General features: G+C 45.6%; 1 protein-coding gene across 2 annotated transcripts in view; it reads right to left on the reverse strand.

Annotated features, from left to right (window-relative positions):
* Positions 1 to 16,776, reverse strand: part of crata (carnitine O-acetyltransferase a) — a 41,467-nt gene that overhangs the window by 16,381 nt on the left and 8,310 nt on the right. Inside the window, exons 2-6 of one of the 2 annotated variants that reach the window (XM_078207156.1) lie at positions 13,854 to 14,012; positions 10,105 to 10,383; positions 7,213 to 7,331; positions 3,787 to 3,840; positions 1,107 to 1,269 (exon numbers count right to left, since the gene is read on the reverse strand). In XM_078207156.1, the coding sequence (XP_078063282.1) occupies positions 1,107 to 1,269; positions 3,787 to 3,840; positions 7,213 to 7,331; positions 10,105 to 10,383; positions 13,854 to 13,895 (657 nt within the window). In that variant the 5' untranslated portion in view covers positions 13,896 to 14,012. The remainder of the gene's footprint in view (positions 1 to 1,106; positions 1,270 to 3,786; positions 3,841 to 7,212; positions 7,332 to 10,104; positions 10,384 to 13,853; positions 14,013 to 16,776) is intronic. The other variant, XM_078207157.1, reaches the window with a different exon arrangement.

Here is a 16,776-nt window from a genome sequence, read left to right on the forward strand (position 1 = left end):
AACACCTTTGCTAGTACGTTAGAACAGGGAGTAGTATTTTAGGATACAGTCGGCGTGTAATTGTAGAAACGATATGGAGTAACTTGGGAGGAACAGGTGACAGGCGGCATGGTAGCACAGTGGTTAGCACTGTTGCCTCACAGCTCCAGGGACCCGGGTTCAATTCCAGCCTCGGGTCACTGTCTGTGTGGAGTTTGCACGTTCTCCCCGTGTCTGCGTGGGATTCCTCCGGGTGCTCCGGTTTCCTCTCTCACTCCAAAAGATGTGCGGGTTAGGTTGATTGGCCATGCTAAATTGACCCCTAGTGTCCCGGGATGCGTAGGTTAGAGGGATAAACATGTGAGGTGATGAGGATTGGACCCGAGTGGGATTGTTGTCCGTGCACTCGATGGGCCGAATGGCCTCTTTCTGCATTGTAGGGATTCTATGACTTTGGTCCTATAGTTCCCAAAGCTCTCCCCCACTGGGGATTTTCCCACCCTGTGCCTGGGTCCTTTGTAGACTCAATGAGAGAGATCAAACACAAGAACAGCCAAAACAGGAACAGCAGCAGGTTAACTGTGGCATTAACTCCACTTTTTTGTCCCTCTCCCAGAACTCCTGACTCTCTGATCAGTAAAAAAAAAAATCAACTCAGCATTGAATCTATTCAATAATCACAACCTCCTCCACTTGCTGGGGACAAGAATTCTAAAAACTAACCATCCTCAAACAGAAGAAATTCTTCGCCATCTCAGTCTTATTTTAAACTCTGCCCCCCAGTTCTAGCTTTCCCCCATAAGGGGGGAAACATCCTCTCAGCATCTACCCTGTCAATCCCATCAAAAGCTTATACGTTTCAGTAAGATCACCTCTCATTTCTCTAAACTCGAGTGAGTATAGGCTCAACCTTTCCACACAAGACAACCTGTTCCACCCTGCACCGATCACTGTGAATGGACACTAACTCCATTATCACTGCATCGTGGAGGTGCCCAAAGGGGGAAAGATGAATGAAATTGACCTTTTTTCTGTCTTATCAATTCCTCTGTTCCTTCAGAGAGGGGGAGAAGCACGGAGAAAGAGACAGTGACTTAGTCAAGTTTAAATGCCAGCTGGAAACTCACCTGAAAGTTGTGCACGACCGTTATGTGTGTTGGGTTTTTAGTCTGACTGTAGTTGACGACAGAATCAGTTTTGGGACCAGGGGTGCGACAGGATGAGAGAATCTGGTAATATTGGTTCATACACAGTGGGTTCCCTCTCAAATTCTCCACAGGAAGGGTCTCACTGTAATAACGAGAGGAAAACATTCATCTATTCAGTTTTATGCACAACTCAGAGGGGTAACAATCAGCACAACAAATTTGAAGTTTACATCCTCATTTTCAAATCCCTCTACAGCTTTCCCCCTCCCTCTTTCTGCAACCTCCGCCAAGCTCACAACCTTCCAAGCTCCCCATTCCCTCGCCTGTTGAGTATTCCCAACTGACATCACCCCACCACTGGCGGCCGTGCCTTCAGCTACCTTGGTCCCAAATTCTGGAATTTCCTCCCTAAATCTCTCTGCCCTCCTTTAAGATACTCCTTAAAATCTCTCTCTTTGATCAAGCATTTCATAGAAATAGAAAGAAATCATAGAACCCTACAGTGCAGAAAGAGGCCATTCGGCCCATCGAGTCTGCACCGACCACAATCCCACCCAGGCCCTACCCCCACGTCCCTACAGATTTACCCACTAATCCCTCTAACCTACGCATCTCAGGACACTAAGGGCAATTTTTAGCATGGCCAATCAACCTAACCCGCACATCTTTGGACTGTGGGAGGAAACCGGAGCACCCGGAGGAAACCCACGCAGACACGAGGAGAATGTGCAAACTCCACACAGACAGTGACCCAAGCCAGGAATCGAACCCAGGTCCCTGGAGCTGTGAAGCAGCAGTGCTAACCACTGTGCTACCGTGGTCTTTATTCTATTCGTTCATGGGGTGTGGGTGTCGCTGGCTGGGCCAGACTTTATTGCCCAGAGGGGCAGTTCAGAGTCAACCACATTGCTACGGGAGTCACATGTAGGCCAGACCGGGTATGAACGGATGAGGATAAGAATAACAGATAAGGATGGCAGATTTCCTTCCCTAAAAGGACATTAGTGAACCAGATGAGTTTTTACAAACATCGACAATGGTTTCATTGTCACCATTAGACTTTTAATTCCAGATTTTTACTGAATTCAAATTTCACCATCTGTCATGGTGGGATTCGAAACTGGGTCCCCCGAACACTGCCCTGGGTCTCTGGGTTACTGATCCAGCAACAATACCACAAAACCACTGTCTCCCCTCATACAGCTCGGTGTCAAATTTTGTTTGGTAATGCTCTGTGGGACGTTTCACTGTTAAATGTGCTAAATGAATGCAAGCTGTTATTTTTTTAAAATTCATTCATGGGACAGGTGCATCGCTGGCTGGCCAGCATTTATTGCCCATCCCTGGCTGCCCTTGAGAAGGTGGTGGTGAGCTGCCTTCTTGAATCGCTGCAGTCCATGTTCTGTGGGTTGACCCACAATGCCGTTAGGGAAGGAATTCCAGGATTTTGACCCAGTGACTGTGAAGGAACGGCGATATATTTCCAAGTCAGGGTGGTGAGTGGCTTGGAAGGGAATTTGAAGGTGGTGGTGTTCCCATTTATCTGCTGCCCTTGTCCTTCTAGATGGAAGTGGTCATGGGTTTGCTGCCTAAGGAGCCTTGAATTGTTGCAGTGCATCTTGTAGATAGTACACACTCCTGCTACCGAGCATCGATGGAGGAGGGAGTGAATGTTTGTAGATGTGGTGCCAATCAAGTGGGCTGCTTTGTCCTGGATGGTGTCAAGCTTCTTGTGTTGTTGGAGCTGCACCCATCCAGGCAAGTGGAGAGTATTCCATCACACTCCTGACTTGTGCCTTGTAGATGGTGGACAGGCTCTGGGGAATCAGGAGGTGAGTCATTCGCCGCAGTATTCCTAGCTTCTGACCTGCTCTTGTAGCCACTGTGTTTATGTGCCGAGTCCGGTTGAGTTTCTGGTCAATGGTAACCCCCAGCATGTTGACAGTGGGGGATTCAGTGATGGTTACACCATTGAATGTTATGGGGCGGTGGTTAGAGTGTCTCTTATTGGTGATGGTCATTGCTTGGCATGTGTGTGGCTTTAAGGGAACCTGGGAGAAACATTTCATTTCGACCGCAGCAGTGACCTTGTGACCAACAGAAATTTCCCTGTACACGCAATTGCCTCATCTACAATGCACTCTTAGTCCTTGCTGTTAATTCTGCTGCTAAGTTAACATCCCCATCAATTGTCAAATACATCTTTCATCAGCTGCTATAAAAGCTAAATACTGCAGATGCTGGAAATCTGAAATGAAAACAGTGCTGGAAAAACTCAGCAGGTGGAGAGAGAGACACACAGTCAGGTTGAATGTGACTCTTTTTAACTTTTGAAGAAGTGGTATTTGACTTGAAACGTTAACTCTGTTTCTATCTCCACAGATGCTGCCTGATCTGCTAGGTTTCAACAACACCAGGTTAAAGTCCAACAGGTTTATTTGGTAGCAAATTTGCTACCAAATAAACCTGTTGGACTTTAACCTGGTGTTGTTAAAACTCTTACTGTGTTTACCCCAGTCCAACGCCGGCATCTCCACATCACTGCTAGGTTTTGCCAGCACACTGTTTGCATTACTCAATCACTCCGTGGATAGTATATATATCTTACACCAACCATCCTTCATCGCGGTTTACTGTTACATTTTGATTCTGCACTTACTTGTCAATCATAGCTTTAAAATCCAGAACACCAGAGATCAATTTAGCAGCAAACCTAGAAGCAGAGAGAGAGAGAGAGAGAGGTCTGTAATAAACACCAACTAACCTCAACAGGCCATCCCAGACCAGGAACAATCACTGCTTTTCATTGTCCACAGCTGTGTTATTCATGACCGTTTGACAAGGGCCACATTTCCAAACCAAAGCCTCTCACCACCTCAGGATATCCCAAAATACCTCACAGCCAAAGATGTATTTCTGACATGTAATCACTGCTGTGATGTAGAAAACATGGCAGCTAGTTTGTACACAGCGATGATTAGATTTGCGGTTTTGCCGATGTTCGTTGAGGGATAACGATCGACATCGGGAAGAGCTCCATTCTCCTTCAAAATTTTGGCCCGTGGGATCTTTTATATCCACCCGCGAGGCAGACAGGAGCTTGTTTCAAATGTCTTATCAGAAAGATGGCACCTCTGACAAAACAGCATTCCCGCAGTGCTGGCACTGGGAATGACAGCCTGGATTACAGGCTGTCAAGTCCTTGGAGTTGGATATGAACTTATGACTTTCTGACTCAGTGCAAGAGTGCAGCAGGATCTGGGTGTCCTTGTGCACCAGTCGCTGAAGGTAAACATGCAGCTGCAGCAGGCGGTAAAGAAGGCAAATGGTATGTTGGCCTTCATTGCGAAAGGTTTCACGTACAGGATAAGGGATGTGTTGTTGCAATTATACAGGGTCTTGGTGAGTATTGTGTGCAGTTTTGGTCTCCTTTTCTGAGGAAGGATGTTCTTGCTCTCGAGGGAGTGCAGCGAAGGTTTACCAGGCTGATTTCGGGGATGGTGGGACTGATGTACGAGGAGAGATTGACTAGGTTAGGATTGTTTTCGCTGGAGTTCAGATGAAAGAGGGGGTGGGGGAGAGAGATATCATAGAGACTTTTCAAATTCTAACAGGACTAGACAAGATAGATGCAGGGAGGATGTTCTGGATGATGGGGGAGTCCAGAACCAGGGGTCACAGTCTGAGGATTCAGGGTAGACCATTTAGGATAGAGGTGAGAAGACATTTCTTCACCCAAAGAGTGGTGAGCCTGTGAAATTCATTTCCACAGGAAGTAGTTGATGCCAAAACATTGAATGTGTTCAAGAGGCGGCTGGATATAGCACTTGGGGCGAATGGGATCAAAGGTTATGGGGAGAAAGCAGGATTAGGCTATTGAGTTGGGCGATCAGCCATGATCGTGATGAATGGCGGAGCAGACTCGAAGGGCCGAGTGACCTCCTCCTGCTCCTATCTCCTATGTTTCTATCTTTACTCTAGAATAGCAGGGAGCTATAACACAGCTACGGACACACTGAAGGTCAGATAATTTGATGAGAACGAAAGAAGCAGCTCCAAACAATTCAAGGTCGAATGCCAATGCATACTGAAACAGCTGCTGCCAGTATCAATACTTTTGAAGCAAAGTTCACCCTGTACAAAGGTTAGGCTGCAAACTGAACAACAGGAGGGGAAGAGAGAGTACTGAGCGACACCAAGGGAAGGAAATTGAGAATGAGAAGGACAAGAGGACAGAAAGAAAGAGGAAAAGCTAAAAGGCGAAGGAGCAAGAGAGAGGGAGGATGATGATAAGGGGAGGATAGAGAGACAGTGCGAGGTGAAGACAGAGCAAGAGTGAGATAATAAAGGAAGGAAAAACAGATTAAGGAAGAAGAGAGTGCCCAACATACGCTGCTCCCCAAACCCTACCTCGGAGCAAACATTTAGCCACCTGGCCTAACATCTCATTATGTGGCTTGGTTTGGTTGACTGTGATGTTTTACTGTGTGGAATGCACCGCTCGAGTGTGTGGTGGAGGAAGGTTCAATCGAGGATTTCAAAGGGAATTGGATCATTATCTGAAAAGGTAGAATGTGCAGGATTACGATGAGAGGGCAGGTAGGAATGGCACTAGGTAAATTGCTCTTTCAGAGGGCCAGCACCGGAACAAGGGGCTGAATGGCCTCTTCCCGTGCTGTAACAATTCTGTGACCCTTTGTTAAACTTCTATCTAAACGCAGGTTGTTATTATTGTTCAATGGTTGTAGGTCGGGGGAATTGCTGAATGAAAATCAGAAAGCTCTGGCTGTTTATTCCTTCTGGCTTAATGCAGGGAACTGAGGGCAGTGACAGAGTTCCTGCTGCTAATCTGGGCGTGCTCAGTGAGTTTGACACCGATCGGGAATGGAGTTGAGCACTGTTCTGATCGGTGTAACTGAATTCGGCATGCTTGGTTTCATCGGTCAGAACATTGAATACAGGAGTTGGGACGTCTTGTTGAAGTTGTACAAGACATTGGTAAGGCCACACTTGGAATACTGTGTACAATTCTGGTCACCCTATTTATAAAAAGGATATTAGTAAAACTAGAAAAAGTGCAGAAAAGATTTACTAGGATGCTACCGGGACTTGATGGATTGAGTTATAAGGAGAGGCTGAATAGACTGGGACTTCTTTCTCTGGAGCGTAGGAGGCTGAGGGGTGACCTTATAGAAGTCTATAAAATAATGAGGGGCACAGATCAGCTAGATAGTCAATATCTTTTCCCAAAGGTAGGGGAGTCTAAAACTAGAGGGCATAGGTTTAAGGTGAGAGGGGAGAGATACAAAAGTGTCCAGAGGGGCAATTTTTTCACAGAGGGTGGTGAGTGTCTGGAACAAGCTGCCAGGAGGTAGTTGTAGAGGCGGGTACAATTTTATATTTTAAAAAGCGTTTAGACAGTTACATGGTTATGATGGGTCTAGAGGGATATGGGCCAAATGCGGGCAATTGGGATTAGCTTAGGGGTTTTTAAAAAAAAATAAGGGCGGCATGGACAAGTTGGGCCGAAGGGCCTGTTTCCATGCTGTAAACCTCTATGACTCTAATTGAGATAAATTCACCGAGTTATTATGGGCTCCAATAAATATTTTAACACAAAACACAAGGAATAAGGAAGATTTTCGGATCAGGCATTCTAAAAAAAAAAACCAGGTTCCTAAAACACGGTGGGACTGAAAAAAAGAGAAGAGAATACATGATGTCCAAATCGGATGCTGTCCCTGACTCTTCCCCGTGGCAGGAGGGTTGGTAACCAGAGGACAAGCCAGCATTAGAATAAATTGTTTACACAGCGAGTTGTGATGTGGAAGGCGCTGCCTGAGGGGGAGGTGGAAGAAGATTCAACAGGAACTTTCTGAAGGGAATTGGAGAAACACAGAAATTTACAGGGCTATGGGGAAAGGGCAGAGGGGTGTGGGATTAATTTAAAGAGCCAGAACAGGCATGAGGGGCCGAATGGCTTCTTTTCTCTGCTGCGTCGTTCTACACAAACTTTCTTTAGGCTAAGATCACCTGTAAGCTCTGGCTAATTTTACAATGAATCTTTGTGCTGCTGAGCTATTACCTGAGCTGCCCTTGACGGTCATAGTAATCCTGCTTGGGCAGCAGCACAGCGGGACTGGAGTGAATGACCACGGGAAGCCTGTATTCCAGGTAAGCCGTCCTCAACCACCAGTCACAGAGCTGGGGGCAAGAGAAACAAGAGAGAAGGTGAGCTTTAGACAAACGATCGTCACACGAGAACCTGGGCAGTGAACGTGGAGAGATTCACTGCTGAGCTCTGCCCCGCGCACACACAAGCCCTTCCAGCAGGAGGCAGTAGATGTTGAACAAGAGAAGTCCGGAGTGACTTTTTGTCTCCTCTCTAACCTCAGGGACCATATTCTCTAAACTGAATCCAGCAACATACAGCCTGACATTCACCCACACTATCAAAAGCCATAGAATTCTGACTCACACTGATCTAGCTCCCGGAATATCCACACTGCCCCTGCTCCAGCCATCACTTGCTACTCAGTTTACATGTAGCCCTAGTTACTCAGACATTTTGGCAATGGTAGTTTTAGTTTTATTCATTAGTGTCCCAAGTTGGCTTACATTAACAGTGCAGTGAAGTTACTGTGAAAATCCCCTAGTCGCCACACTCCAGCACCTGTTCGGGTACACTGAGGGAGAATTTAGCACGGCCAATGCACCCCAACCAGCACGTCTTTTGGACCGTGGGAAGAAACCGGAGCACCCAGAGGAAACGGGGAGAATGTGCAAACTTCGCACAAAGACCCAAGCCGGGAATTGAACCCCCCGGATCCCTGGTGCTGTAAAGCAGCAGTGCTAACCACTGTGCCACCATGGATTTGTCTGTATGTATCAACCTAACTCGCACGTCTTTGGAGTGTGGGAGGAAACCAGAACACCCGGAGTAAACCCTCACAGACACGGGGAGAACGTGCAGACTCCACACAGACAGTGACCCAAGCTGGGAATCGAACCCAGGTCCCTGGCGATGTGAGGCAGCAGTGCTAACCACTGGGTGCCCCCTATTTTCTCTTGAATTCTATTTCACAGGAAAACGGAGAGAGATTTGGTGCCTGTCTGGGGTTTTGGATGAGGGGGTTGGGAGGGAGATGGGGCCATGAACATTATTCACACTGGCTCCTAACAGTGCCACCTCTATAATTAAAGTCACTCGGGGCATCCAGTCCTTCCGCTGGTTAACAGGAGATCGAGATCCCTCCCACTAAATCAGAACCAGGCCTGCCCTGCCAGCTTTACTGACCAAGCACCAGGCTGCTTGGGACCACCTGACTCCCCATTTAACGGTCAGGATATAATTTGGGGATGAGCTTCGAGAAGGAGGATCACTGCCAAGGACACTGTACCTCACCTGGAGAGTGTCCCCAGAAAACAGGCAGGTATGGCCATCTAACCTGAGCCCAGATTTAACAAGATCATTTGCAGCACCTCAGCTATCTCCTGTAACTCAGCACACAGTTAGGGACTGAAGCTGGGATCTTCCTCTGTGGCTTGTTAATCGTATGCAGACGGTGCCCATTAACTGGGGATTCACTTGTGTTCTTATAAATAGGATCAGACTCGAACTGTGGGACCAGGCTAGGAGGTGTGTGTTTGTAACGTATATTTATATTTTTTAATTCATTTGTGGGACAGCATTTATCACCCATCCCTAATTGGCCTCGAGAAGGTGGTGGTGAGCTGCCTTCTTCAACAACTGAGTGGCTTGCTAGGCCGTTTCAGAGGGCAGTTGAGAATCAACCACATTGTTGAGGTAAGGACGGCAGATTTCCTTCCCTAAAGGACATTAGTGAACCAGATGGGTTTTTCCAACAATTGACAATGGTTTCACGGTCATCAGTAGGTTCTTAATTCCAGATTTTTTTTGTTGAATTCAAATTCTGCCGTGGCGGGATTCGAACCCGGGTCCTGAGAACATTAGCTGAGTTTCTGGATTAATAGTCTAGTGATAATATCACTTGGCCATCGCCCCCTATTGAGTGTGTAAAGATTGGCTCCAGTTCTATCCTTCACTGCCTGACTATCAATCCCACACTGGGCAGCAGATTGATCCACTCGGAATGCTGTGTGAGAGCGAGCAGGATGTGGAGTCCCATCCATGGAACCCTTCCTCAAACTTTTAACGGGTAATGTTGAAAGGATGCCCACCTGGACATGTTGTGTGAGAGAACACAGCAGGACACATCATGACTGTGATATTCCAGCACTGCTGAAATCCTGCAGCGGGAGCTCTGTGACAAGCACACTGGGCACAGCAGCACCACATTGTCTCAGTGTCTACTGATTTCCTTTTCCAGTGCTCAGGTTGGTGGGACAAACACTCGCGTCTGACATCCCAACTGACAACTCCTCCCCAACCTTCCCATCCCACCCTAAGCAGGCCTCTGCAACAGAGCAGCTTTGGGTAGGGTGCTCTTCACTGCCTTCCCAACAAATCCGCCTCCTTCACCAGAGCTTAATGCTGTGCACCCCTCCCCACTGAAAACATTTATCCCAGCAGAGGCAAGCACTGACATCAGAACACAAGGTGGGGAATTCTGGAACATGGCAATGCTTGAACTGAATATGGCCACAGCCAGTTCAGGGTGGGCATTTCTCCCAACATGGCTATGAAGACAGATAGCTAAGAAGCAGAGATTTGCTGGGCTATGGGCAAGGAGTTGGGCAAGTGGGACTAATTGGATAGCTTTTCCAAAGAGCTGGCACAGGCACGATGGGCTGAATGGCCTTCTTCTATGATTTGGAGACAATCACATGGTAAAGCCAGCAGGTTTTTCCAAATGTTTGGTTGCCCTCAATTGACTGAAAGTTCAACCCAACGTTGACGAGATGGCCATCTTAAGCCTTCAAGCTCTAATTTTTCCCTTAATTTGGGACATCAGTCAAGCAAAGATTAACAACAGCCGAGTAACTCGAATCATACCCAGTTCTCAGTCTTCCTTGCTCTTCTTTCCAAGCTCGCTTGAAGCCTCTCTCCCACACCACCCCTTTGGCCAAACTCCTTCACTATCAGCCTGGTACTTTCTAATTCCTCTTGACTGACAATGGGCTCCAAGGCCAGTAGGTATCGTTCAAGGGTCTGTTGGAGAGGAGGAACCGGCAGTCGAGGCAAAGATTTCTGGTGGGCAAGGTAGCGTCCAGGTAGCCTCGTAGGAGCGATGGGCCTCACCAAACAGCCCGGACTCAATGGGGTGGGTCGCAGCTAAACATGAAAACAAGAGAGATTGATCAACAGGTAGCAAACTAACAACCTGCATTTATATAGCACCTTTAACATAGTAAAATATCTCAATGTGTCACAGGAGGGTTTACAATAAAATCCGACATTGAGGTACGCAGGAAGATATCAAAATAGGTGATCAAAAGAGATAGATTTTAAGGACTGTCTTAAAGGAGGAGAACAGGCTGGAGAGGTTTAGAAGAAATAGATTCAGGAGTAGGCCACCAGGTTCAAGCCATCCCTGCCATTCAATACCATCATGGCTGATCTATGCCAGCCTCAACTCTTTGTGCCATTTCCCCATAGCCCTCTACGAATGGGAAGGGATGAAAAGTTCACTTGACACATTTGCTGATGGCGCGGTAATTAAAATCAGCACCAGCGCCAGAACTGGAGGATTGTTGAGATCCCAGAGGGTTGTAGACCCAGGGTAATAGTCATAATGGCACAGGAAGAGGCCATTCAGCTCATCGAGTTGATGCCTCAGCTTCAATGTTAGACCCCCCAGTACACCTTTCCAGCCTGTGGACCCCTTTAAAATATACACCAGCCAGGGATTTGCATTGGTTTGATTTGATTTGCAGCAAATTATTTTATATTGTTGGCAATGTGCTGGACAGCGACTAGCTCCTGCCATTGAACCGCACAAGCCCAGTCAACACGATCCTCTCATTGCAAAGGACAGGAAATATCACACCCTGTACATCATAACATAAAACACACCTGGAGGAGAGCAGAAAACAGGAAAGACAAAACAAAGACATAGAGATCGCTGCCATCCGTAAACCTTGTCTGTTTACAAACAAACCTCTGTATTGCTGGCATCACTGCCCTATCTGTAATGTCCATTACATTGTACACAATGAAACTTCTGCAGCAACACAAGGGCTGTGCGTGCGTGCTGATTTTTCACTGTAAGATTCCACTGTAAGCTTTTGTTGAGGATATTTCAGGACAGGGTTGTACCTCAATGGAGTATAATTCATAAACATAGGAGCAGGAGTAGGCTATTCGGCCCCTCAAACCTGTTTCACTAGATCATGGTTGATCTACCTCAGTGTTATTTTCCCACACCATCCCCTTAATGTTATTGATATCTAGAAATCTATCGAGCTCTCGCTTTGAATATCCAGACATTGTCCAGAAAAATAGGGAGGGCATTTTGTTTGTGGTTTGATGACCTTCCTTCAGAGAGGCACTGACGGAGAGGGTTCCATGCTGGTGTCACGAGTTACAAAAACAAAAGTGCACGGATTGAAATGCTATTTTGGTTGTGGGAAATGACTGAAAAGGGCCGGGAGAGAGCTAACTGGATAGCTCTTTCAAAGAGTCACACTGGGCTAAAAGGAGGAAAGTCAACTTGCCTTTCAGCCTCCTCCACTGATTTCTCAACAGGATTTGGCATCTTTGGCAAAACAGAAATTGCCAACTGCTTTATGACTTACGATGTGGAGATGCCGGCGTTGGACTGGGGTAAACACAGTAAGAAGTCTCACAACACCAGGTTAAAGTCCAACAGGTTTATTTGGTAGCAAATACCATAAGCTTTCGGAGCTTGCTGCTCCTTCGTCAGATGGAGTGGTCTCTGTCCATCTGACGAAGGAGCAGCAAGCTCCGAAAGCTTATGGTATTTGCTACCAAATAAACCTGTTGGACTTTAACCTGGTGTTGTGAGACTTCTTATTATGACTTGCACCAGGGGTTTCTCAAACTGGGTTCTGTGGCTGGCCAGGTTGATACATAACATCTGATAATTGCCAGAAGGCTGCTTGTCCCATCAGAGACCAGATTCTGGAGACAGGTGGAGAGAGCGGGTGGGAGTGACGGGAAGAGCGGGGGATGGTGGGGGTTACAGGGTGACCTGGAGTAGGAGAGCTGGTCATCCGGGTGGGAATGACGGGGAGAGAACAGGTGGGAGTGATGGGGACAGCGGAGGGCAGTGGGTGGGAGTGAGAACATGGCAAGGGGGAAAATGGGATTTGAGTTAGGGTGCAGGGTGAATGGGGATCACCGGCATGTGAAAGAGAGGGTTGATGGTGTGTGTTGGACAGGAGTAGTTACAGTAAGTAGTCTCACAACACCAGGTTAAAGTTCAACAGGTTATTTGGTAGCACTACCAAATAAACCTGTTGGACTTTAACCTCGTGTTATGAGACTACTTACTATATATTATATATATATAATATATATGAGAGGTGTAAGAGTGGCAGACAGAGGTGACAGCGTGTGCGCGAGTGAGTCTGATATAAGAATCCAGCTTTTTAGTCATACTCCTCCCATTAAAAATGACAAGCAGGTAAGACTCAGTGCTTTTTTTTAAAAAAAAGAACTTTTTAATGATAAGAAATGTATAAATTAAAGAAATTTAAAGTAGTTTCATAAATTAGTTTCTGTATCTATTGCGCAAAAACAATCAATTTCTTGTGATTTAACTCTTGGAAATAATAAAGAATATTTCTTCGGGGTTCTGTCAGTTCCCTTGGGAGGTCAAAAGCGTTCCGTGGCCGGAAAAGTTTGGGAAACTCTGACTTACACCATCACCAAGAGGGAAGACTGGTGTCCGAGTCAGCAATTAAAAACACCAAACAAATTGCCTCAGATTTCTTCCCTCCGTGTCTAACCCATGTAGCCTTTCTTCACTCAAGCCGAGATGGCGATAATTGTCGAGTTATTCAGCCGTAGTGGCATCACAGCCAAACTCAAAGTCTCCTTCAGACATATCTTCTACGTCTACCACCCAGATGGACAAGGGCAATGGATACAATGGGAGCACCACCACTAGGCAACTTCCCATCTACATAGGCACCATTCTAACTTGGAAAAATATCACCGTTCCTTCAATTGCCTCTGGGTCAAAATCTTGGAGTTCCCTCCCTAACAGCAGTGTGGGTGTACCTACACAACATGGACTGCAGCAGTTCAAGGTGGCGGCTCACCACCGCCTTCTCAAGGGCAATAAATGTCGACCAAGCCAACAGGCCAAGAATGAATGAGTAAAAAATCTAACCGTTCTCCAGCCTGAATCCACACAATCATTTTCCAACAGAGCTCACTGCTCAGCGATTGGGAGCAGGCCCTCAGAGAGCTTTCCCTTTCACATCCCCACTTTCCACCTAGCTTCATGACAGTGAAACCAATTGGAATGCCCATCGTTCCACCAAATCCCAAGACTCAGCATGGACTGTGTCCGATTCTGTGGGGTCCTTCCTGGTGTCTACATCTCCGTTCCAACATGGACAGAGTACTTGCTTTAATTCAGCCACTCTTTGTTTCCCTCCCTAAGACTGCGGGACTATCTGGATGCAGAACTTGGTTTTCCTGGAAAAGTGTTCAGAGTGGTTAAAGCAGACAGGATATTAAAAGGAAATTGAATGTTAGTTTTGTGTTAGTGGAAGGAGCTAGCTGCTGCTTTGTTCTTGACAGATTTTGATTTGTAATAATTCAAACTGTACCTTCAGGAAATCCTTCCTTCTATCCATCGTGGAAACAAACATAAAAGCCAAAAGCACAGACCCTCTAATTCCACTCCACAGGAGTTAATCTGGGATTGAAATGATACACACATGTAATGAAGGCTGTGTTTAACAGCCTTCTCCTCCCTCGTTCTAAATCTGTCAAAAACAAAAATAAAAAAAAAAGAAAAAAGACCAGATATTTAACTACCGATATTATCACAGTCCGGACTAGCGAGGAGCTGAAAATTCCCATTCCCTGACCATTTCTTCAAAAGGAGTCATTGTGGACTATTAAAGGTCAGGGGATGTGGAAGAATCAGAGCATTTCACAGCATAGAAGGGGGCCACTCAGGCCACCTGGGCTATGCTAGCTCTCAGTGAACTGGGAACATGGACTGATCAGCAGGAGGAGAAAGTCCTGACTGTGAACCCTCAGGTAGGAAGCTGGCAGGGTTGCTGCAACTGAGTCAGTGCCACGGGGATGTGGGGAAACTCAGTTCTGGCAAAAAGGGCTACGGCAGAAACATTAACATGGCGACATGGTGGCACAGTGGTTAGCACTGCTGCCTCACAGCACCAGGGGCCTGGGTTCAATTCCCGGGTTGGGTCACTGTCTGTGTGGAATTTGAACGTTCTCCCCGTATCTGCGTGGGTTTCCTCCCATAGTCCGTAGATGTGCTGGTTAGGGTGCACTGTGCTAAATTTTCCCTCAGTGTACCCGAACAAGCACCGGAGTGTGGCGACTGGGGGATTTTCACAGTAACTTCATTTCAGTGCGAATGTAAGCCTACTTGTGACTAATAAACTTTTTACTTTTTAACAAGTCAGATCTCTCTGCAGATGCTGACTGACCTGCAGAATTCTCTGTTATAAAGACATAAAACAATGAAACCCAGTTTCCTGCTCCTGATCACAACTGATTTGAATTGTAAAGGACTGATATCAGCTGTGACACCAATAATTATCACACCTTAAACCACCCCACCCCCACACACTGCCAGATCCTCACAAGTCGAGGCCCTGGAGGGCGACTAATGCCTGTAGAATCATGGCCAAGTCTACATCAACTCCGACAGGGGAGGAAGCTAAGAAAACATTTTGATTTTCCTTGAAAAATAAATGGTTGAAGTACATAATATAAGATTCTATATAAGATATACAAGTTAACATTACATAACGTGCAACACAGCTCAATTTATTTCAATACAGTACATGGCACTCTGAGGAGTCTCACTACACTTACAATTATTGGTTTAATTTGCAATATACATTTCATATCAAACATACAGTCAGAAGAGTTCTATGTTCAATATGGCAGAAGGACTTTCGGCGATGGCCTTTCTCCATTGAGCCATTGTAGAAGCTGCCCCAAGGTTTAGAACAAAAGATCCCCTAGGAAATAGTGACCATAACATGGTAGAATTTAGCAGTCAGTTTGAGTGTGAGAAATTTGGGTCAGAAACAACTGCGCTAAACTTAAATAAGGGCAATTATAAAGTAATGAGGGCCGAGCTGGCTAGAGCAGACTGGGAAAGGGGTGAGCAGTAATGGTAGACATTTATGAAAATAGCTCATGACTCACAACAAAGATGCATCCTAGTGAGGAAAAAGGATTCTAGGAAGGGGATAAATCAGCCATGACTAACTAAGGAAGTTAAGGATAGTATTAAACTGAGAGAAAAAAAACATACCATGTGGCAAATATTAGCGGTAAGCCAGAGTATTGGCAAAGTTTTAAAAAACCAACAAAAGCTGACCACAAAAAGAGAGGGACAGAAACTACGAGGGCAAACTATCAAGTGATATAAAAACAGACAGCAAGAACTTCTTTAGAGATACAAAGAGGAAGAGAGGGGCCAAAGTGAGCATAGGCCCCTTAGAAAATGATACTGGGGAAACCAGGATGTGGCAGAGGAGTTAAAATACATACTTTGCATTGGTCCTTGCAGAAGACAACAATAATAGCATTTCAAAATAATCAAGGGGCAAAATTGGGAGAGGAAAGAGATACAACAGCTACTTGAGAAGAAGCACTGGGGAAACTAATGGGGTTAAAGGTCAATAAGTCCCCTGGACCTGATGGATTGCATGCCAAGATATAAAAGTAGTCACAGAGATAGTGGATGCACTGGTAGCAATCTTCCAAGAATCCTTAAATTCAGGAAAAGTCCCAGAGGATTAGAAAACTGCCAATGTAACACCCTCATTCAAATAAGAAGGGAGACAACATTTTCACAATGACAGATTTTAAGCTAACTATAAACCAGTTAGCTTAACATCTGTCGTTGTGAAAATGTTATGAGTCAATTATCTAGGATGTGATAGCAGAGCATTTAGAAATACATAATATAATCAAGCAGAGTCAGCATGGCTTCATGAAGGAGAAATCATGCTTGACAAATTTATTAGAATTCTTTGAGGTGATAGGGAGAAGGATAGATGAAGGGGAACCAGTAGATGTAATATACTTGGGTTTCCAAAAAGCATTTAATTAGGTACTGCACAAAAGACTACTTCACAAGAGCCCATGGTGTTGGGAATAGTATATTAGCACAAATAGAAGATTAGCTAACTGATATAAGACAGAGTTGGGATAAGAGGGGCATTTTCAGGATGGCAACTTGTAACTAGTAGATCAGTGCCACAGCCACAATTATTCACAATATTTATTAATGATTTAGATGAGGGAAGTGAACGTACTATTGCCAAGTTCGCAGATGACACAAAAATAGGTGGAAAGGCAATTGGTGAAGATGTCACAGAGAGTCTACATTAGTGTTTCGGATCTAAATGGCCCTTTTACAGAACTCCTACAGAAGGATATAGAATTAAGTGAGTGGGCAAAAACTTAGCAGATGAAATATAATGTAGGAAAATGTAAAGTTATGCAGTTTGGTAGGAAGAATAAAAGAAGCCGAAT

This window comes from Mustelus asterias, unplaced genomic scaffold (genome assembly GCF_964213995.1).
Source record: "Mustelus asterias unplaced genomic scaffold, sMusAst1.hap1.1 HAP1_SCAFFOLD_2096, whole genome shotgun sequence".
NCBI lineage: Eukaryota > Metazoa > Chordata > Chondrichthyes > Carcharhiniformes > Triakidae > Mustelus > Mustelus asterias.